Source organism: Rhinolophus ferrumequinum, chromosome 25, assembly GCF_004115265.2.
Source record: "Rhinolophus ferrumequinum isolate MPI-CBG mRhiFer1 chromosome 25, mRhiFer1_v1.p, whole genome shotgun sequence".
NCBI classification, from domain to species: Eukaryota; Metazoa; Chordata; class Mammalia; order Chiroptera; family Rhinolophidae; genus Rhinolophus; species Rhinolophus ferrumequinum.
The window spans coordinates 3,128,469-3,152,561 of record NC_046308.1 but is presented as its reverse complement, the minus strand read 5'-3'; the positions used below and the strand labels follow the sequence as shown (position 1 = coordinate 3,152,561).

The 24,093-nt window shown below is 48.3% G+C and overlaps 1 protein-coding gene across 1 annotated transcript in view; it reads left to right on the top strand.

Moving 5' to 3' along the window:
• Positions 1-24,093, top strand: part of TMEM132B (transmembrane protein 132B) — a 274,830-nt gene that overhangs the window by 146,207 nt on the left and 104,530 nt on the right. Inside the window, exon 3 of the mRNA XM_033098164.1 lies at positions 14,307-14,453. Within this exon, the coding sequence (XP_032954055.1) occupies positions 14,307-14,453 (147 nt within the window). The remainder of the gene's footprint in view (positions 1-14,306; positions 14,454-24,093) is intronic.

The following is a 24,093-nucleotide window of genomic DNA, read 5'->3' as shown; positions in this document are numbered from 1 at the left end:
TGGACTTTTCCTAACAGTGAGGTAAGCTGTGAGAGGTTTCAAGCTTGGAATGTGGACAGCCCAGGGTTTTGAGCAGATCGCCCTGGTTGCTCTGTGGTTGGTAGCAGTGGTGGTAGAGTACTTGTTACAGTGACACACATGAGGACGATGGCGGGGACATGGAGGGAAGAGTGGGACTTAGTGAGGGACCAGATGTGGAGGCAGTTACAGAAAGGGGGGTGTCAAGATTGACCCCAGGTTTCTGGTTTGAGTGATTTGGTGGATGGTGGATGCTATGTACTGAATGCTTGCATGCCCCCCCCGACCCCAACTGATATGTCGAAACCCCAATCCCCAATGTGATGGAATTTGGATATGGGACGTTTGGGAAGCACATAAGGCATGAGGGTGGAGCCCGCACGATGAGATTGGTGCCCTTATAAGAAGAGACAAGAGAACTTTTTTTCTCCCTCTCGGCTCTCCTCCCCGTGAGGGCACACCTAGAAGGTGGCCGTCTGCAAACCAGGAAGGGAGCCCTCTCCAGGAACTAAATTGGCTGGCATCTTGACCTCGGACCTCCAGCCTTCCAGAACTGTGAGGAATACATTTCTGTTGTTTAAGCCGCCCAGTCTGTGGTATCTTGTTATAGCAGCTTGAACAGACTATGAAACGGGTCCTTTCTTGAAAAAGATAAGAGAAGTAAGGTGCTTTTGTGTTATTTTTGGGTAAGTTTCTCTTTTGGACGTGTTGAATTTTATTTTCCTTTGAAATTTCTAAGAGGTGATTTCAAGTGTTCATTCGGCTGTGCACCTGGGCCTTAGGAGACAGTTCTGTGCTGCAGAAAATAACTTTGTGGGTCATCATATTCTAGATGGTACATGAAGTTGTGAAAATGGATTTGTGTGTGTGTGTGTGTGTGTGTGTGTGTGTGTATTTCATGGTAGCTGTGAGTCACCCAGGTTGCTGACAAGTCTTCATGGACAGGAACTATCTAGCGTGTCAGTGAGCCCTTCAGTGTGTCTGGGTGGGAGGCGAAGAGATGAAAAAATTAGTTGTGGCTCACCAAATGCTTTAAATTACTGTGATGAAATGATTTTTTACTAGGCATCGGGAAATTTATATCACCAAATATTCTACACATAGCAGGTTTGACAGGAAATGCGATTAACTCCATAAAAGGTCAGGTTATTATTTTTGAATTACGAGTTGAATTTCTATACCCTCGCTTTGTTTATTAATATTTATTACAGAGGTGATGGCTATGACGGAGGGAGAGGATCTCTGATTATTTCCGTCGGTTTCCTTTATTTAATATTTGCTCTCTGTATTCACCAGGACAGTTGAAATATTATTGAACATCCTCCTACTATCCGTTCTCTTGTCCTCGGTCTATAGGGGGTAACGTTATATGTATATCTTCTGTGAACTTTTGGAGGATTTTATTCGGTCCTCTGAATGGTAGAAATAGCAAAGCCTGTTTTTTGTCAGTGCACTTTCAGTTGCAAATAGAAGAAACCCAACTCAAAATGGTTTAAATGGAATTTACTGGCTCATATAACTGACAAGTGCAAGGACAGCCTCAGGGCTGGCTGGGTCCAGTGTGGCTCGGAAGCCACTTCTTTCCACGTATTGCCTCTGCTTCCTCTTGTTGGTTTCATTCTCAGGCAGGTGGTGGACTCTTGCAACACTTACTGCTTAGTAAAGACAGAGCTGGGCTCAATGCTTCCTTACAAATTCTGGGTCACATGGCTGTTTGTGAGCTAGTCAACTATGGTCAGGGGATGGGACATTTTGATTGGTTTGGCTGGGTCACATGGTTCCTTCTTGGACCAATCACTCTGTCCAGGAGGACACAATGCTTTCATTGGCCACATACACACCAATCCCTGAAGCCCAGGGTGGGGTCAGTTCAACCTGAACTACCTGGCTGAGCCGTGGGAGGCTCCTCATGGGAAATCTAGCTGCTGTATCAGGTGAGCACATGGGTGCTGAGCAGACGCCATTAGCCCTGCTGGTCTTCTGTGGGTGAGACGACCAGGGTCGGGAGCTGGAAGGACAACTCCCACAACAGCTTTTCAGTCTGTCCCTGAAGCATTTTCCCACCAAGGGGTGGTTCTTTGGAATGTCAGCTTTTAGGGCCGGTCTCCGAAGGGGACAGCACCTGGCCCTCCTGTCACCTTCACCAGCATAATGAACAGCAGCATATAGTCCTTCTAATACGCCGTGCTCCGTTCTAAGCATTTTGTATATACCCTCTCTATTTAATCTTTGCAGTGACACTTGTAAGGCTGGTCCTATTATTCGTCCCATTTACAGATAAAGAAACTGAGGCAAAGAGAGGGTAAGTGACTCATGCAGCTGGAGTCTGGTTTTTAAGCCAGAAATAGCTTCAAAGTCTGGGGTAACTTCACTCTTCTGTGTTCCTGTCCCCTAGGACGGCCCATTCTCCTGCACACAGTAGGTGGTTAATAGCTGACATGTAATAGATACTCAGTAAAGAGATTTTAAATTAAATCTAATACTCCTCAGTCACATTTTGAATCCCAAAGCTCTGAGATACTTTCTACTTTCCGAACCCCTTTCATTTCAAAAGCATCTCTGGTCTTAATTACTCTACGTTTATTAATCCTAGGTTTGCATAAAACAGTATTGCCTTACTAATTGAATCATGAGAAGCCATTTATAGCATCCTGAGAAAATATCAACCTCCCTGCCCCCTGCCAAGTACGGCTCACTGTGTGTGTGTGTGTGTGTGTGTGTGTGTGTGTGTGTGTGTGTGTATTTAATAATTTGGCTGTCGGAGAGGCAGACATCGTCATTAACTTCACCGTGTGGGGCGTGACGATCAGAGGGATGGCTGGGAATCAGAGAGGAGAGCGTTTCCTGTGTTGGGGGAGCCTTTTGTCATGTCAGATGTTTAAATGTGGTCTGATGAGAGACTGACTTTTGTGGTGGGAGCCGAGACTCGGAGCTATGCAAAGAAGTGAAAGGGACGGACAGACTCCATCAGTGATGCTGGGGTGACAATGGACTTGAAGCTGTGGCAGGTATTGGTTTCACACATGGGACAGGACACCCAGAATTTGCAGGGAAGTTGCTTCCTGGTCTGTTCACTAAACCTGAAGAATAAGGTGTGCTCTACAAAGACCAGGTCAGTTAGGGAGCATCTGCTGCTCAGCCTGGGGTCCAGTTTGCTGAGGAAATACATCCCCGGCGTCTGTGTTGTGGGCAGGTGGTGGTGGGGGCATTCTCTAGACAAAGATCGAAAAAATCAGATGTCTACAGTGTTTCTCAGTGGAGGAACTATTGGCATTTGGAGTGGGGCAAGACGATTCTGGGTACCACAGGGCATTTGGCATCCACGGCGCTCATCCTTTAAATGCAACCAGTGTCCCCTGCCTCCAGTCATTAGACAACCTGAAATACCCCTGCTTATTTCCACGTGCCCTGTCGGGGGTGCTGTTGCGCTGATTGGGAGCCAAGTATCCATAGGGGCCAGACAGGTAACATAAATGACCGGAGAAGATGGGATATGAGAAAAGAGTTGACATAGGTATGGACACAAGAAGTCTCTCCATCTCCTTGTAACTCAACTCAGAGAAAAACCATGGCACAACTCCGTAATTAGTGGCAACTGGCACTCAGCCTCGTGCCAGGGAGCAGGGGGAGTGGTGGGAGCTGTGATAAACAGGAGCACACAGGCCCTCTCTGAGAGGGGCCGGTTGTCAATGGGCAGGATGGTAAGCCCGGGGTGGGGGGTCCTGTCTTTTGGTCTTTTCAGTGAAATCAGGAATCTCTATTTTTATGTGGAATTATCTGTTGCTGAAGTGTTGGCCACCAAATCAGAAGTTTTAAAATGTGGTGTAACTGTGATCCATTGCTGCATAATATGACTACACACGTCAAGGCTTAAAACAAGACCCATTTATTTTCTCACAGTTTCTCCGGGTCAGGAGTCCAGGCACAGCTTAGCTGGTCTCAGGGTCTCGTCGGCTGCAATGGAGGTGTCAGTTGGGCTGTGTTCTCATCTGGAGACCCGACTGGGGAAGAATCTGCCTCCAAGCTCACTTGTGTGGTTGGCAAAGCTGATTTCCTTGCTATTGAAGGACTAAGGGCCCTGGGTTTTTACTGGCTGTCAGGTGGAGGCTGCCCTAAGTCCTAGAGGCCACCTTCAGCTCCCTGCCCCATGGGTCTCCTAATGCGGCTGCTTCCTCCTTCAAAGACACTAGAACAGAGAGTCTCTAGAGGGAGTCTGCTCGCAAGGTGGCGTCTTGTAAAATGTACCATAACCGTGGAGTGACATTCCATCACTTTTTCCGTATTCTCTTGGTTAGATGCAAGTCACAGGTCCTACCCGCACTCAAAGAGAAGGGGTTCAACAAAGCTGTGCTCACCAGGAGCCGGGGGTCTTAGTGGTCCATCCTAGAGTTTGTCTGCACACATGGTGTGGACCAGCACTAAACAAGTGGCAATGTAAGAAATGCTCTGGGCTCTGCCCTCAGGCACCTGGTCCACAGTGAAGCACAGCCTTTGCCATTCCCTCCTCTTACCACTGTGTGTCTTGCTTTTGTTTGTGTGCGTGTGTCTTTGTGCCTGTATGGAAGGCATAGCGTCCCCGCCAAATTCATGTCTACCAGAAGCTGTAGACTGTGACCTTATCTGGAAATGAAATCATTGCAGATGTCATTAGTTGAGATGACGTCCTCCTGGCTTAGGGTGGGCTCTGAATCTGATGGCCGGTGTCCTCATAAGAGAGGAGAGGACACAGATACACACAGGGGGATGGCCGTGGGAAGATGGAGAGACGTGGCTACAAGCCAAGGGTTTCCAGCAACCACCCTCAGCCGGAAGAGGCAGGAACGGATTCTGTCGGAGCCTCCAGAAGGAGCCAACCCTGCCACACCTTGACTGCAGACTTCCGGTCTCCAGAACGGGGACAGAACACATTTCTATTGTTTCAAGCCACCCATGTACTTGGAGGTAATTTGTCACAACAGCCCTAGGACACTAATACAGCTAGCATAGAGTAGGGGAGACGCAACGGGAAGTTTTGGGGTACACTAGCTCTGTTAGATTGCCTGTGGAGGGCATTGTGATCTGAGAGGGGCCTAGTGTCTATGAAGCTGGGATTGAGGAGGAAATGAGTGTGTTGTAGGAGCTGCCGTTTTGTTAATGTCAGACTCATCGAGACCCGGGAGAACAGGTCGGGGACCAGATCTGCTTCACCGCTGAGTGGAGCTTTCTGCAGAGACCAGCCTTCTGGCCGTCCACTCTCAGAGCTGCCTTGGCCAGAGTGGAGAAGAAATGCCTAGAACTACAGTAGAAATAGCCTCAGAGCTCATTCTTATCTATGGTTCTCCCTTGCTTCAAGGGACCCCATCACTTTGCAAGTTGACTCTGATATCTGGTGGTCTCCCAGGAGCTAAAAACAAACAAACAGAACAACAAAATCACTGCGCCCATTGTGGTTGAAACCCTGAAATAATTAAAACCACTCTTTTGCTTGTAAAAACGTTAAATTTCTGATATGTCAAAGCGGTGCATATAATTTGCTGAGTATCTGATTTTCTTAGGTGGAAGACGAAATACAGCAGTGAGCCAGGAGAGGGGAGACAGCCCCACAGGACTCAGCCTGAGTTGACTTGGGAAAGTTTTCACTCGCAGAAAGATTCCTCTTCGCACGTCCCTGTTCTCGAAGCTGAAATTCATGTCATCCGAACACTCTGCTCTGATGGTCTATACTTTTCCAGCACACGTTGTCTTTCGGACTCAGAGACCGAAATATCTGTCCTTGACATCCAGTTTTTCAGCTCCCTGGATGGGAGGGAACCTCTACCTGCTTGGCAGGCCCAGCACGGCGGGCTCCTCTCCCAGACTCTTTTCCCTGCCCCGTAATCTCTTCCAGTTTCAATCATGCTCTGAAGCCAGTTCTCAGCAGAGCCTGACTCTGCCAGCTGTCCGGTGCCCAGTGGGAGATGCACGCATCTCTGTCTCCAGCTAACTTACCACAGAGAAAATGGTTTGCCGGGAGAATCAAAGTAGAAGTCTGTTCAGTTTTCCTGAATCTCTCCCTGAAAGTGCTCCGGGGCCCAGGGCTGGGCTCATCTGCGAAGGTGTCGCCGTCACCTGGTGTGCCGTAGCGTTACTCTCCTTGACGGAATCTGAAACGTGTCCCTAACTCTGTCCTCCAAAGAGAGTTCTGGGACCACCCGTGTCAGGAAGGCCACTTGTTGAAAACAGCCCTTTTGGGTCCCACCCTAGACGAGGATTACAGTCTCTGGGGGTTGGGTCCAGGTAGTGCCACCAGCCGCAAAGGTGATTCTCGTGTGCGTGAAAGTTGCGGAACCTCTGGTCTGTAGGGTCCCGTCTGGCACGCCCTCCCCTGCTCTGGCAGCTCTTGTCTCCTTTTGGACATCTTTAGCTCTCAACATTGGGTGTTTCTGGGGCATCCAGAGACAGATGGCACCTTAGACAGAGACCCTCCTTTCTACCAATATTTATTAAATGCCTCCCATTTGCCAGGTTGGTTCTCAGAACCACAGATAAAGCAGGAAACAAAATGTATAAAATTTCCTGCTCTCCTGGCGCTAGATCTGGGGTCAGGGTCTGGGGTCTCCCAGGGTCTGGGGGAGACAGATACTGGGTGACCCAGAAAAGGCTCACTGATAAGGTGATATCTGCCCAGGTTAGGAAGGGGGTCCTGCGGGTTTCTGGGGAGAGCCTTCCAGGCCTAGGGAACAGCACGGCCAGAGGTTAGAGGCAGGAGGTCACGTGCTGATTTCAGAACTATGAGAAAGCCAGTTCCCCACCGATACAGAAGATTAGGTATTTTTCACACACGTAAAATATGCATTTTTATGAGCATTGCCATCCAAAGCTACAGGAGTTTTTCTTTAATTCGAGATTGTTTGGCCAATTAAAATGGATTGACTGAAAACGGGAACATCACATCCCTTAGACCACAGTGAGGAAAAACAAACTGGATTGGGGCTTTCTTTTGCCTGTCTTGAGAAATGAAACAGAGAGTACGACACATTTAGTTTATCTTCTGTTAAACAAAATTTAGACTCCCGCTCTGTGCCACTCAGAACAAAGAACGCAATGCCTGTTCACAATTTGGTCTCCAATTTTATATAAATGCACGATGTCGCCATTTTCATTGTACACTTGACATCACCGGTGGGAGCACAAAAAATCCAATTTAGCGGGTGTGTTCGAGGGCTCCCCCGGGTCCCCAAGAGTGGCACTATACTTTGCTGTTCACACCCCTCTCTATTGAAGCACCTCTCATGCTTGTTACCGTGTTTCCCTGAAAATAAGACCTAGCCGGACCATCAGCTCTCATGCGTCTTTTGGAACAAAAATTAATATAAGACCCGGTGTAATATTTATTATATTATATTATTATATTATGTTATGTTATGTTATGTTACATTATATTATATATCTGGTGTTATAGTAAAATAAGACCAGGTCTTATATTAATTTTTGCTCCAAAAGATGCATCAGAGCTGATGGTCCGGCTGGGTCTTATTTTCAGGGAAACACAGTAACTGTCAATTAACAGCTCTTGAGGAGCGGCCGGTGGACCCTGGCTGGGTTCTCTTTCTCAGCGGCTTTACTGGCATTTGTTAATCCTTCAAGATGACAAGATTTGCAATTTTACTTTGCAGTCGATTTGCATTGTGTTTGTAGCTGGCAATCAGCAGAGCCCGGCCGACCCAAATGGTGGGGACACTGGAGTGGACAGTGGGGTCAAGAGCGCTGTCACCCAAGGGCCAGGTGTGAGCGGGGCTGATGTCTGAAGGGTCCGTTCATCAACGAGTAGTTTCTTATCTATCCACGTGATCTGCCAGTGTATCCTGCTCTATGAAATCCCGTAACTTCAAGAATTCAAATAACAAATATTTGTATAATGAAGACCCTATGGAGTGTGATCGATGTAAGGTTTATTTATTTATTTATTTTTCTTTTCTATTTTTTTGTTGGGATGTGTGTGTGTGAACATCAGGAAATAGTTGTTACATAAATGAGCCCAAGATGGTCCCTGTACATAAGCCCCTATATTGTTTATTTCTTCATAGCTGACTGGGACCTGTTAGCTCAAAAGCCTGCCAGTGCCAAACTCAAAATTTTACACGTCTAGTTGTTTTCATTCTACCCTAAATAAACCTAGTTTTAGCTATGTAGGGCTTGCCTTCTTCACATCCCCTGCAAAACTGCGCTGGCGTGTGTGAGCCACGGTGAGAGGGACCCTGGAGCTGTGAGACACCCCCTCCCCGCCAGCCGCACCTCACCTCGGTGCTTTCAGAGGAGGCCGCCTGCTCTGCGGCTTCCTGACAGCGTCCAGACGTGAAGCCCCGCTCTGATCCCCTCTCCCCCAGACCTCCCCGGCCCTCCTCCCCTTCTGGGTGGTGGCCCCCTGCCATTTCACTTGGAAGGTCTTAGGCTGCCAGGGACCAACCTGACATGCAAACCTGTCAAATCACTGCCCAGATAAAGCTTATTGTGTGTCACTGCCACCTGGTGGTCACATCTTTTTCTTTGATCAGCACCCCCTCCCGCTTCTCTCCCCCTAATCCCTCCAGCTCATTCCGGTGCTGAGACCATTAATCATTTGCACATAGTTTTAGATTTGAGGTTTCTAAATAACAAGCGACAAGAATATCACTAAGCCTAAAAATATTTCCCTAAAACACACTTAATGAATATTCAAGGCATGGATTTTTCTGGGCTTAAATTGTTCTAACAAATAGAACCTAAAACTGGGAAGGATTTGGACGAAGAACTGGAGTTTGGGAGCAGTTTCATTGAGCTTGGTCGCATAGACAAGGCTGCCCGCTCGCTTGGCCCACCTTAGTCTCCAGCCCCTGCCAAGGTCAAACTGATACCATGGGGCCCAGGCTCCCAGCTGAACAGACACTGTCGTCAGGAAGGTCACTGCAGGGCCTGGACGTCAGCACCCAAGAGCTGGGGGCAAAGACCAACCCCCTGTTTGGGCAAAGTTGATCCTTTACTGCACATCCACCGTGTAAACAACCAGGGGAACCGAAAACCCCGCAGAGAGGTGAACGTTAGTCCTAAGTCCGCGGTCTAAGTATAAGACACAGCGACTCAGGGTCTCTCCGCCGACAAGTGTCCTTGTGCCCAGCGAGGTGGCAGGTACTGTGGCCTGGGAAGCCATCGGGAGGATGAGAGGAAGAAGCTGTGGTTCTCTGCCCCGTCCCCGCCACGTGGAGGCTGGTCTGGAGTCCAGATATCTTTCTCACTGCTTTTCTACAGCAGCGGGAATGCCACCTGTCACCGGTCCAACCAGGAACGGTGTCCATGAGGACTCTAAGCCTCTTCCCGTCAGAGACAAGGTCAAAGTTTCAGATCCCTCTGTGCGCCTCAGAACGGGCGTGGCCCCGGAAACCTCCAGGGGTGGTGTTGGTCTGGGGGAGAAGCCTCCATGTGTGTGCAGGTGGCTCATCTTGAGGCCTCTCCCTGAGCTGGACCGCGGAGAGCTCACATCCGGAGGTAGAGGTGCCCCTGGCTGCAACTTGCGCGAGGTCTGCTGCTTAACTTTACACTGAACTAACTAGAACATGTGTGACATGGATAAAAGTGCACGTGCGTGAGCGCAGCCTGGTGAAGTCCCACAGCCCACCACGCACTCAGCACGCAGACAGGAAACCGCAGTCCCCCGGGGACCTCTCCCAGGTACTGCGCCAAAACGTCCCATGGTGCTGACTTCAGCCTCATAGACCAGTTTGCCGTTCCTGACCTCTGTCCATGAGGTCACATGGGTGCAGTGCTTGGTCTGGCTTCTTTCACTCAGCATTGTATTTGCAGGTTCGTCCATGTTTTGTGTGGTGCTAGGCGGCTCACTCTTGTTATTCTGTAACGGATGCCGCTGGGGGACTGTCTACTTCGTCTGTTCTGTTGTTGACAAACACTGTAGGCTGTTTCCGTTTGGGGTTTCCTAGGGCAGAGCTGCCATGAACTTTCTGGTAGTGTCTCTCGGTGATACATGCATTTCTGTTGGGCATCTGTCTGGGAGTGGAAGCTGTAGGATCTGCCGACAGTCGGGTATAGTGGACGTTGCTAGAGAGTGCCCCAAAGGGGCTGAACCAAATGCCACTCATCCAGCAATGACTCCGGTGACCCCCATCCGTGCCGACACTTGTTATTTTCTGTCTTTTCATTGTAGCCGTTCTGATGCGTAAGTGCTGGTTTGATTTCTGTACTGTACTGGGAGATTTGTTGGAGTGGATTGTTAAAGACAATAATGATAATAATAGTCATCGAAAGGGTAAGGCAGAGAGCTATGGAGTGCTTCAGCCCTTATGGGGATCGCAAACTTGTGACTTTTGTGCTCACAGTTACTCTTAGCATATGTAAAAGCCTGCCTGTCTTTATTGCAGTTTTGAAGATACATTTGCAGCTTGAAAATCCATTTTGAGGGGGAGGGGCTGGGCCTTAAAATGCCTGGAAGGGGGCGACGTGGATTTTTGGTCTCTCAAGACTTTCCCTTTGGAAGTTGACCTCCTGGAAATTAACTTCCTGGAAGTTTCTGGATCCCCTTGTGTTCCAGATTTCCAGTGCAGCAGGGTGATCGGCGTGGGTCTGACTTTGTTGTGGGAACCCGAGGAGACGGGGACTGCAGGGCGTCCTCGGGCAGAAGTGCTCAGGGTCACACAGGAGGTCACAGCAGTGCCAGGTGCTGGAGGAGGGTGGGGGCGGGAAACATCACTGAGTCTGGAGACCTGATGCCAGGCAGTGTGCTTGGGTGTGGGCACTGAAGGGTGTGGATGGGAGTGGAGACAGCCATGACACTTCAGGGCAGAAAACAGATGCCCAGTTGGCCAGACCTGGAGGGTGAGCAGTGACTGGCCACCCTGGGAAGGGCAGCGGCTGGTTGGCTACAGGGATGGGCTCTCATCTGGGCTGCAGATGAGCAGGCAAAGGTGAAGGTGTTGGGTGCTGTCTCCTGCTGTGCTGGGGCCAATAACTCCCGCCCCCCCCAACGGAAACCCTGGGAGGCCACCTTGGTCTGTCCCCTGCTTCTGCTCAAGTGCAGTAGCTTCACTCAGGTGACACCGGCCCTGCACGCTGGCATCGCCGTGCTGGTGGCTGAAATATGGGCAGGTATTGACATGTGCTGGTTAATGGTCCCTGTCCCACGTCTGCCTCCCATCCCCCTTAGGACCAGCAAGTACAATATTGGTGAGCGCTGAGGGTAGCCCCCCAGCTGGGCGGGGCTCTGTCTCTGCTGGTAAATCCTCTGGCTGTCACCCCTGGTTGGTTACCTGCTTCTCAGTCTCCCGGGGAGCGTTCTCCTGTTACAGTGGCCTCAGAAAAACCAAACAGACGACTCGCCCTTCCTAGGGCTTGGGGTGGGGCCCAGCCCCTCCCTCAAAAATGGACTTTCAAGCTGCAAAAGTACCTTCCAAAAGAGCAGGAAAGACAGGCAGGTTTTCACATATGCCGAGAAGAGTACGTGAGAGCACAGAAGTCACAGGTGGGGGGGGCAAAGAAGAAACCAAAGGAGGACAGTGGGGGAGACGCTGCTCCCCGAGTCCCGTCAAACGCTGCACAGTGAAGTCGCTCATGTCAAGGGAGGGGACCTGGGCCTCGCTTGTGCATCAGAAGGAAAGAAATCATAAGCAAAAAACGCAAGGGAGAAGCTTCAGTGGGCACCTGCAGGACGGAAGGAGAGAGAGGGCTGGTAACCAGCGCCCAGTGATGGGGGCTGACAACACGTGTGGGCCACGAAGGAAACTCGCCACGCACGGGGCAGAGCCCGAGGGCAGGGGAGCGGGTTTGGTTCCTAATCCTGGCTCTGGCTCCTCCAGCTCTGTGGCCGCCAGCTGGTCACTCGCTGTGGGGGTGGGAGGGTCACAGTCTGTACATCTGGACATTGAGAATAATAGTAACGAGCCTGAGCCTGGGGCTGCTTGACGAGGGCCCTCTGTGAGCGGGTGTGTGCGTGTGAGTGTGAGTGTGTGCGTGTGTGTGAGTGTGTGAGTGTGCGTGTGAGCGTGAGTGTGTGTGTCGCATGGGTGTGTGCTGTGTGTGTGAGTGTGCTACGTGTGTGAGTGTGAGTGTGAGTGTGCTACGTGTGTGAGTGTGTGTGTGAGTGTGCTACATGTGTGTATGAGTGTGTGCGTGTGTGTGAGAGTGCTGTGTGTGGGTTGTGTGTGTGTGCTACATGTGTGTGCATGTGTGGATGAGTGTGTGCGTGTGTATGAGTGTGAGTGAGTGTGTGTGCTGTGTGTGTGGTATATGTGGGTGTAAGTGAGTGTGTGTGTGTATTGCATGTGTGTGCTGTGTGTGCGTGTGTGTATGAGTGTGCTGTGTGTGGGTTGTATGTGTGTGTGAATGTGTGTGCTACGTGTGTGCGTGTGTGTATGAGTGTGTGTGCTGTGTGTGTGTGTATAAGTGTGTGTGCGTGAGTGTGCTGTGTGTGTGGTGTATGTGGGTGTGGGTGAGTGTATATCTGAGTGTGTGTGTGTGTGTGTGTGTGTGTATATATTTGTGAAAGAACGTGATAAGCTGCTCAAGTAGCAAGTGCCCATAGAAATGAGGAGGTGCCATCAACTCTGCTTCTCAAGTACACGAGTTCTGGAACGTTCTCTCCCGTTGCCCCATTTGGCAGCAAGATGGAATGGCTCAAAGTAGGGACAGAACAGGACGCCTCTATTCGTGGTTCGCATAAATTAATTCCTGGAACATCATGATGGCGAGAAAGAAAGCTTTGAGGAAGCAGCAGATTGGGTCACAGAATTCAGCAGGAACAATGACCGAGTCAGGACAAGAAAAGGCCGCTGAGTGTCCTCAGGGATTGGCAGCGATTTCTCAGGAAATGCCACACGCGGGAGCTGGCAGGTGAATGCCTTAGTGTCCCCGGACAGGCCTGTAAGACAGGCATCACAGGAAGCAGGGACATTTCTTCTGTATTTAGTTAGATACACAAGCGTTTGAATTCCCTAAGCCTCCCCTGGGGTTCCCCGTGACAGGCAATAAACCAGAGGGCAGAGGACAACCCTTGAGTCCAGGGCTTTCTCCCGCTGCTTGAAATGCTGCCTTTAGATGTTTCCTTCCTTGGCTCTAAAGACTTTTCTGACTTTGATAAATCCTTTTTTTCAGGTGTCACCCATTCCTGGGAAGGGCCATTCACCTGTTTTTTTCCCCCTTTTCTTTCATGTTTTTATTGAGGTAAATTTCATATACCATGAAACGAACTGTTTCCATATGAATAACTCAGTGGCATTTAGTACATTCACCGTGTTGTCCAAACATACCTGCGTCTCGTTCCAGAGCATTTTTATTACCCCGAAAGGAGACCCACCCCTGTTAGTTAAGCAGTTACTCTCCACCCCTCACTCCACTTTGCTCCCGGCAACCATCAGTCTGCTTTCATCGCTGTGGGTTTACCTATTCTGGATATTTTAGATAAATGGAATCATATAATACGTGGCCTCTTGTGACCGGCTTCTCTCACTTAGAATCATGTTTTTGAGGTTCGTCATGTGGTAGCGTGTGTCAGCGCTTCGATCCTTTTCAGGGCTGAGGGGTATTCCACGGTGTGGATGGACCCCATTTTCTTTGCCCATTCATCTGTTGATGGGCATCTGAAACCTTCCACGTTTTGGCCATTATAAGTAGTGCTACGGTGAGCACGCATGTACAAATATTTGTTTGAGTATCTGTTTGCAATTCTTTTGGGTCGATATCTAGGAGTGGAATTACTGAGTCATATGGTAACTTTGGGTTTCATGTTTTGAGCTACTGCCAAACTGTTTTCCACTGCGGCTGCACCATTTGACATTCCCGCCGGCCATGGATGAGGGCCCTTGCATTCTTCCTTGGGGATCTGCCTTCTGCAAACACCCTAACAGGCAGAATCTGGCCACAGCCTCCCGCCTGAACGCTGTGTTTATTTTTCTCCTGCGGACTGTGTGTCCCTGCTGTCTCCTTCTCACGGCGTGGTTGCCTCCTCCGCGGTCCCCTGGATGGGGCACCCTCTGGGCTGCCTCAGCCCCCTCAGCCTCTATGCTCCTTCCCACCTCGTGGAGAGCCTTCCCCATCTCCACGTGAACAGCAGGCCCCGGAGAGCCCCCCCACTCCTGCACAGACACACCGATTCACAGAAAAGTAACATACGGGGCAAAATGCTGGGCTCCTGCTTTGGGGTGATTGTAAACCTGACAGGACAGTTAGTTTTCAAAGAAAAGCCACTTGCCGCTACTCTTCCCTACATTCCCAGAGGGAAAGCTGTAGCACCACATTTTTACTGCCTGTCTTGTCGCGGTGATTATATACCGATTTTTCCTACCCCACAGAATTAAGGCAGCAGCAGGTGTGAAGATAATGGCAGTGAGAATCAGCAGGGAAGAGCAATGGGCAGTCCAGGAAGACATAGAGCATGGCGACGAGCAGACGACAGCCACCCTCACCTGTGTGGGCCATCACCCGGACACGCAGAGCAGGTAAGCGCTGAGGTCCTGTAGGTGGCTCGGCAGGGGTGGGCCAGGGGAGGCTGCAAACGCTGAGGGCGGCGTCACGTGTGTGTAAGGACAGCGAGACCTCTGCCTCCCAGGGGATGTGCTCCTCGGAGCGCGTCGGCACAGCTGAGTCACCCAGCTTCCAAATGGCTCCTTTCCAGGGACACGCCGCTTTTGTTCGCTATGCTTTTTATACTCCAATGACCTAATTAGCTTGGCAGTCTCAGAAATTACCTGAACTCACATTTGTCACAGTGCAGGGTTTGATAACCATATTTTAAGAATTTATTATTATATCATTATTGTTATTGTTTTCAGTGAAGAGTTAAAGAACGAACGGGGGAAAATAGAAATGATTTAAGAGGCCAGGGGGAAATGTACCTTTTTTATGAGCAAACTGACGGTGGCTGTAGTTACAGAGTAATTGTCTCTTAGTGCTCCAGTGTAGTCATTCTGCAGATATCACACCTGGGTATTGGCCTATGGCTTCAGAATGTTAAGTTGGGTGAACTTGGCGTTGCCGGCAGGCAGCTCATCTTCTCCAGCTCAGATACCAGCCTTGGGTTTTACGGGCTGAGCTCTCCTGGGAAGCAGAGGGGCGGCGCTGCTAAGCACCCTGTACCAGGACGCCCAACAGGCAGAGAGAGCTGTCACCGCCGTCCCAACAGGCTGCCCTCCCGTCCCTTGGCCTCTGCTCTCTTCCCCCTTTTACTGACCACCCCTTTGCTATGGGGGTGTTCCGGTGAACCAGTGACGCTGGACACGCACCTCCCCCCCGCCCCCCGCTTCAGAACCACCAGTGACTCACACTCCAGTGAGACTTGAAGTCCTCAGACCTGTTACTTATCACCTTCTACTGTCACAACTTGTTCTCTTTTCTTACTCCTCTGGTATTTAAACACTCACGGTCCACAGGGTTAGGCAGAGCGGGGAATGGATGAATGAGTCAATGAATAAGTGAATGAGTGAATAAATGAGTGATGAATTAGTGAGTGAGTGGAGTCATAAATGAGTGAATGAATGAGTGAATGAGGGTGGACAGACGGGAGGGAGCACGAGCAACGGAGAGAGTGGGTCGGGCTGGCCCTTTCCAATGGCGTTGTGTGCTAAGAGCTGTCTCTGCTTGGGTGTCCCCAGCCAACGTCAGCTAGAACTCGGTTCTGCCTGCCTCTGAGGAAGTCTTCCCAAGGGGAAGAAGTGACTCAGGTGGAGTGGCCAAGAGCCTTGTACGTGGAATAGTGGTCAAGTGATGTGTGTCTTAACTCAACATTCGGGTCTGCACCCTCACGTGACCCGTGGTTTCTCTGGAAATCTGCATGTGCCGGCTGAGCACCCCGCCTCCTCAGCTGCCAATAGATGCAGAAAGCCTACGATTTTTACATGTGCTCAGGTGCTTTCAGTTGCACGTAATAGAATACCCGCCTAAAAGTGGCGCAACAGTAGGGTTTATCATCTCACGTGACAACAAATTTAGAGGGGGGTGGTTGTGTGGTTGTTTAACAAGCAGCACAATTGTGTCACCCAGGCGTGTTCTGTCTTCCCACTCTGTTGTATCCAGTTCACTGGCTGTCATCTTCCAGCTTTTTTCCTTATGGTTGCAAGATGGTGCAGCAGTTCCGGTCATTAGAGACTCACCCAGTTGCATACTGAAAGGGAGGGGGGCTTCTCCTCACACATCTCTTTTTACCGGAGAAGACCTTTTTAGCAATGTCCATGGAAGTCTTCCCTCTGGATCTGTGGGGACAGAGTCCCAGAGAGCAGTTTCCGGGCTCTCAGCCTCACGTGGAAAGGTGCTGGCTAGGTTATTAGATGGCCATCAGCTGTAATCAGATGGCCATCCGCCGTGGCTGGGTGGCCATCAGCTGTTACCGGTCAGCCATTAGCCACTAACATAACTGCGTGGCCACGGCAGTGGGGTTGGTTTGTTGGTGGAGAAGCAGATGGCGCATTGCAGCTAGCAAGTGGGGTTGGTGGGTTGGTTGGCAGAGAAGCGGACAGTGGATTGCGGCTAGCAGGTGCGGTTGGCAAGCGGATTGGGGATTGCGGATCGTGTGGATCCTACTTCCTGTGTCTCACCCGGCCGCCAGCGAGACTTGGGTATAGGAAGACCCCTCGTTGGGGTACTGGCGGATGTTTGCTTTTGTGTCTCGACCGGCCGCCATCTAAAATATAGTTGTATGACTCCCCTATCTGTGGCTCCGTTGGTGATCCTTTTTGGCCTCGCCATATCCTGCGTTCTTCTGCGGGGAGCGGGAGCGGAGACCCCGTGGCAGGATCTCATCGGTCAGTGATGGGTTCCACGCCTTTGCCCAGGAAGCAAGCTAGTCTTTGGAAAGTGACTATCTGGCATGATTTTCAGGCTTTGTGGTGGGAGATGGGTGCTGTCAGGGAAGAAAGGTGGGAGAATGGCGGCCAGACAGCTGGTTGGCCACACTCTTCAGAGGTGGTGTCGGTCACAGGTTGTGGCTTGATCCCTGTTTCGCACAGGGACGCGCGTGTCACTGTCCCCACCGGAAGGCTTCCTCCTGGTGGTGGGCTGCGGATCAGGGGCCTTTGTCCCACGGATGCCCTTAGGGACGGTACCAATGAAGTGCGAGCAGAGGGGACTGGGGTCCCGCACGCATATGCACAAGTTCAGGGGTGGACGGGGAGCAGGGCGTCTGGACCCAGGTGCTCAGGCAGCACCCTTGTCAACCCGTCTCGTGTCTCTCCTCTGGGCTGGCATTATCTCCAGCAGGCTCCTCCTTCCTGGGGGCATGTGGGCCACCAGCTCCCGCAGCGGCCGTCCTGCTGGCTCGGTCACTCCAGGGAGAACGCCGCTTTCCCCCATCAGGTCAGCACACGTCCTGGGGGTGCTGGTCGCTGGCTCTGTTTGGCATAACTTGGATCATGGACCCACCCGAACCAGTCTCTGTAGCCAGTCCTGGAAGTGGGGGTGGGGGGTGGACGGACCCTCCTGAACGGCATGGGCTTAGAGTACGGGAGAACGTTCTAGGCCGGGGGGGAATGGATGCTGGGAGGGCAGAAACAAGAGGTGGCCAGGCAGTCACTACAGTTCTGCTGACCCTCCTGTTGTGCTGGAGTCCACATGGGGCGCTGGTACTTACGCCCTCAGAAATCACGGTCAGGGTGCTGGATGGTGGGGCCCTGGGGCTAAGCGTAGGAAACTAACTTTGTTGAACTATTGGGCTGATCAAGTGGTAATGTTTTAGGTTGAAGGAGTCACGCAGGCTGTGGTTATCACTTTGGCTTTGTAAGAATAGATTTTGCGCTTTTGCGAAGAGATGAAAGAAGGTTCCACGAGAAGAAAAGTGGTTACATAACCAGAGTTACATAATGACGAGACACCTCACGTTACTGTGTCCTCTTTCTCCTTCACTTTCAGCTTCTGACCTCCCTTGGGCTGTCAGGATGGAGGGCATTGTTCTTTGCATGACAATCCATGCTTATCTCAGGTCCCTCTAAAATCCATTCCATAATCTAAATAAATAATTGCTTCTTGTTACACTTTTTTGTTGAATTGTGATACCAAATGAGGTGTGAAATACAGGCTCACAGACCGTGTTTGCTGGCTAACAAAGTGAATCTGTGAATATCCCTAACAAAACATCCCACAGAAAGCTGTAATCTCTGAATTGTGACAACCTTGGGTGGAATAGAGTTCTTAATAGAATATAATGTACAAACTGCCTGAAATTTTGTGATAAGAATTAAAAATGTGTTGTATGGGAAGACCCACTGCGTTCAGCTAGAAAGGCTGTAAAGGTCTTAATTTGAAATATTTTAATGAACACTCATTGTGAGGAAATGTGAGGAGTAAAGATGAGCACTGCCAGATAAAGACTGGTGTTGCCGAAAAAGGAGTGAAGAGATTAGAAAAATAAGCAAATTTGAAAGTGTTCAGAACAGATAACATGGAAGCAGAGGGAATGAAATCGAGACGATGGACTATTTGTATGGGAACCACGTGCGGCCGGAGAGCTCGAGACAAGGTTGGTCCTTGAAGGGTTTCTGTCTGGCTGGTGGGACCCAAACCTCAGAGAAAATAAGGTGCAGCTTTATGTGTCGTCAGAAACCACAACACAGAGCTCATTTTCATTGAAAAATTGGAACAGAGGCAGAGGGAAGCTCAGTGGTACGACGGAAGGAGGCATTTGTGCTTCTCCATCAGGTAGAAAGACAAAACCCTAAAATTTTTAAAAAAGACAAAACCCTGATGTTTCTCCATCAGGTGGAAAGACAAAAACCTTAAAATAGATATCTTTATAGATACAGACACAGCCCACATTATTGTAACCCAACTCAAGGTGAAATAAAGGTCAAAGGCAAATGTTTACTGGGTTGGAAAGCCTGCAGCCAATGTTTCACTTTTTCTTTGTCTACTCTCATCCAAAAAGTATAACCCATTGAGCAGATGAAGACATCACAGTTTTTAGTGTATGTGCTGCTGAAGCGAGCACAGGGGAATCACAGTTTTAACTGACTTGACTAACTCATCACTTTTGGTGAAATTTAACAGCTGAACATTAAGCAACAAACAATATTAATAGAAGAAAGTCACTGTGTCATGTGTCACTTTATGGATTCGTGAAACACGAACTACTGTACATCTTTCACTGAACTTAAGGATTCTTAGTCTTGTTAAACAAAGAAAAAAAGAAAAAGATGACACCCACAATGGAATATTATTCAGCATAAAAAAGCATGAAACCTTGCCATTTGAGACAACATGGATGGACCTAGAGGGTACTATAGTGAAATGAGTCAGGCAGAGAAAGACAAATACCGTAGGATTTCACTTAAACATGGAATCTGAAAAATAAAACAAAAGAATAAATGGAACAAAATAGAAACAGACACATAGATAGAACAGGCTGATGCTTGCCAAAGGGGGTCAGGGGGTTGGGAGATGGGAATAAAAAAATGGTGGAAGTACAAAAAATATATATATTTCTTGTGACTGAAAAAAAGAAAAAGAAAAAAGAAGAGGGAAGACAATTCAGTAACAACAGCTACCTCTACTTCTAAGAACAAGTAGTTTTCCCTGCCAGTCTCAGTTTATGTTGGTTTCTTTCATTCTGTGAAAGGATTTATTGAGAGGTAAGTGAAATGTTTTAATATGACTTCGAGGACAATTTTGTGTGACTTTGCTATTTATCTCTTATTTTAAAAATGAAAAACCACGTATGCTTATTATATGCCAGACACTATTATAAATCTTTCAGGAAAGTAAACTTCAAAAAACTCAGAAATATTAGAAGCCTGTCAGGCAGTAACAATTGTTATTCCCATTGAACAGATATGCATGTTGAGGCATGGTTTAAATGAATTCCCAAGGTCTCAGAACAGGAAGTAGCCAAAGCAACCTACCTTTAGAGTCCACGCTCTAAACTACTCCCCTGACGGCTCATCAGGCATAGACAGAGGTGCCCCCTCTGTGCACGCTCTGCTCTTAGCATTCTTTTCCTTCTCCATCTGTCGGCTCTCTTGTACCCACCACTAGGAGGCCATCTAGCATGTGGAAATAGAGGCAGCAGTGGGGTGAATCGTGGCCCCGCAGAAGAAGTGTCTGTGTCCTAGTCCCCAGAACTTGTGACTTTATGTGAAAAAAGGTCTTTGCAGCTGGAATTCAGTGAAGACTCTTGAGTTGAGTTGAGATCACCCTGGATTGTCCGGGCAGTCCTTCAATCTGATGCCGTGGCCTTATAAGATAGACACAGAGGAGGAGACGATGCAAAGATGGAGGCAGAGACGACAGTGCTGTGGCCACAGGCCAGTGAGTGCCTGACCCACCGGGAATGGAAAAGACTTTCCCCAGAGCCACCGGAGGGAGCCGGGCCCTGCCCACACCTTGATTTCGGAGCCGTGCCTTCTGGAAGTGCGGGAGAATACATTGCTGTGGTTTGAAGCCATTGAATGTGTGGCGATTTGTTCCAGCAGCTCCAGGAAACCCAGAAAGGGGCTTCATGACGACTTGTTGAATGAATAAAGCGAGGATTCTCAGTGCTGGATGCATATCAGAATAGCCTGGGAGACTTCAACACTCCACATTCCTGAGGCCTTGCCCCTGGGGGGGGGCGCAGGGGGGCGAGTCACAGGCATTGACATTTTAACGCAAACGGTCCAGGTGATTTTAATGGGTCGCCAGAGTTGACAATTACTGGGTTATAGGAAGGACTTAAATATTAATGAATGTAAACCTCCTAAGTAGACAAAGGTATTTTATCTTGAACAGTTTTAGGATTTGAAAATAAAGGGTGTGGAAACACACCTTTCCTGGATTTGTGATCGCGGTTTGCTGTTGGACCCCTGGAGATCTCTAAGTACCAGCCATCAAAATAGTTCAAAACCAGGATTCCATGTGTAGGAATCCATCACGGCTTGTCTGTAATTTGTGCTAGAAAGTGGCAACAGAGTTCTCCTATGGGAAATGGAGAACTCCTCCCCCACCCCAAAAGGACTCAGGACAGCCAAAGAAAAGACGAAAAAAAAGAAGGAAAAAAAAGAACTATTTTAAAAACACTCCACCTCTTTTTCTAACCAGTGGGAGACTCTTTGTGAATTTATGGGCTGACCACTTTCAGCGTAACAAAAGCTTTCTTACTTCAAAAGTAATAGCTATTCAGTTGTAGAAAACTTAGAAAATACAGCTGAGTAAAAAGGAGAAGATAAAAATCATCCTTGAACCTATATGTGATTCAAAGGTAAGCCTGGTGTCTTTGTTTGTATGTGTTCCCATGTATGTACACAGACATGTTATTTTTGTCAGTACTAGAATTTGTTTAGCTTTGAAAGCTGTTGTTTTCTTGTAATACTGTAGAATAAATATATGGCCATATCTCGTCATGTCGTTGAAGATTAACCTCTTTGAAGAACCCATAAAAATGGCAGGCCCCCTTCCTCCCCAAATACAAATATACATACATAAGTAATTCCCCCCCCCACGATTTTAGGATTCGTGGAGACTTTCAATGAACCTGTCATTTTAAATGTAGTATTTCATAGTGGTATAATACTCTATTGATATGACAGAGGTGTATTCTATTCGTTCACCGTGTTTCATTCTTTTCCTCTTTTAAACATTGCTGCTGGCCATTGTTATAATGTTTCATCTTTTCCCCTTTTAAAGTCCCCTTTAAACATTCTTTTTTTCTTTTTTAAACATAAAATATCTGTTGAATATTCCTGCAGGTAATCTTTAGGAGACTCTGCTAGAAGCCAATGGGTAGGTCAAAAGACATGACAATGCTTTAAGTTTTTGATGCTTTTGTGAAATTTGGCCGCTAGTTTATCCTGCCAGCTCTCTGTGTGAGTGCCAGTTCTCAAAAAAAAAAAAACATTAAAATTAAAAAAATTTTAAAAACCTCACTGATCTTTTTACTGTCTTCACAATTTTTCCTTTTACAGAATGTCATATAGCTGGAATCACACAATATGCAGCCTTTTCACAGTGGCTTCTCTCACTTAGTCATATGCATTTCAGGTCCCTTCACGTCTTTCCATGGCTTGAAAGCTCATTTCTTTTCAGCACTGGATAATATTCCATTGTCTGGATGGACCACAGTTTATTTACCCATCACTTACTGAAGTTCATCTCGTTTGCTTCCAACCTTTGGCAATTATGAATGAATCTGCCATAAACATCCATGTGCATATTTTTTTGTGGGCCTAAGTTTTTGACTCCTTTGGGTGAATACCAAAGAGGTATGATTGCTGGATCGTAGGGTGAGAATATGTTTAGTTTTGTAAGAAACCGCCAGACTGTCTTCCAAAGTGGCTGCACCGTTGTGTGTGTTTCCACCAGGGATGGATGAGGGTTCCTGTGGCTTCATATCCTCAGTAATGGTTAGTGTTATCCTCACTAATGGTGGTTAGTGTTTTGGATTTGAGCCATTCTGATAGGTATGTAGGGGTATCTCGTTGTTATCTTAATTTTGTCCCTAACAACATTATATGGAACATTTTTTCATATGCGTATTTTCCATCTGTATATCTTCTTTGGTGAGGAGTCTGTTCAGCTCTTTTGCTTATTCTTTAATTGGGTTGTTCGTTTTCTTATTGTTGGGTGTTAAGAGCTTTTTGTATAGCTTAGATACTAATCCTTTTTGAGTTTTGTGCTTTGCAGATCTCTTCTCCCAGGCTGTGGCTTGTCTTTCCGTCCTCTTCGTCAAATATCCATTTTGAGTAGTGATGCCCTGTCTGGAATAAGTTCATAGGTTTCAAACTGGCTACATTTAGAAGTTTCCCCAATTCTCAAGATGGCTGTTTTGGAGCAGAAATATTTATATATTTGTCGTTGTTTTTACAAGAATGTATCTTACCTTATGCCTTTGAGTCCTGCTGACCAGGAAGTTCTCACTGGCTGAGGTCTTTATCCTGGTAATATGTAGAATGTCCTGTGGCCACCTGGTGGGCTCTCTGACTGTGGTCTCTCCCCACTAATCTATCCTGCTGCCAGCTGCCAGACTAATCTTCAAACACTGCTTTCCTCACGACCTAGTAGCTCCCTGTTGCCTGTATCAGCAGGTCTAAACAATTGGCTAGACTTTTACCGTCCCTTTTAGAACGGCTGGTTCTCTGTCAAGATGGTGGAAACGGGTGCAAAAGACAGGTGCTGAGATGGCGAACCTAGCCAGCAGGTGGCGCTCTGCACAGTTACAGGACGAGAGACCAAGTGCAATGAACGAGGAAAAGGACGCAGTGTGCTCTGTAAGGAGGAATCTGGAAAGGCACCTTAGAGGAGGTGACATTTGATCTGGTCCTTAAAGGATGAGCAGGAGTTTAAAAGTGCTTAAAAACAAACATTTCTGGGAAGATGGCTCATTAAACCATTCTTTACATAATGTTAACACTGTATTGAGTTAGTCTTCCTGAATGAAAAAAGTGGACAGTGGCTGGATCGTCTTAGAGTATGAAGCATCTGTGGAGGGTGGACCTGGATGGGACCACTTTAGGTAGTCCAGGAGAGGTGCCAATGTGGGAGGGGTTTTCGGTGGTCATTTTATTGGGAGCAAATCCTAAATGGAACACTGATTGAGCACCTACTGTGTGCCAGGTCCTATGCTACATATTATCCTCCTTAATTATGAAAATATCCCTGAGAAGAAGGTAACACGATTAGCCCCATTTAGAGATGGGGTGAAGGAGACTCCCATAGCTATGACTGGTGGATCTAGGGTTGAGCCCAGATTTCAAGATTCTAGAACAGTGTCTGGCACATAGTAGGCACTCAACAAATATATGTCAGATAATTCTAAGCCCAAGACTGCTTTCTCAGCACCAGAGTTACCTCAAAAAAGAGAAGAGGATGGTCCCAAAGAGAAATTCTGCCAAAGGTCAACTCTTTGGCAGGGTTTTGGTGGCTTTCCCAAGTCCCCCATTTCAGCGTCATTGTTTCTGGCTCTAGGAGGTTCCTGCCGTCATCACTGCCTCGCCATTGTAATGCTCTGCATGGCCTTTATGGCATAGAAATAGAGAATGAGTTTCTCTTGGAAACGCCAAGTGTCATTTAGATTCTGTCGTGCCCTTTCTTACTGAGTGCAGGTTTTGTTTCTACCGTGGGGTTTAACTTTTGTCAGGCAGACACTGAGTCCGAGGAAATTGGAGGCTTTCTTTCCAAAGGTCC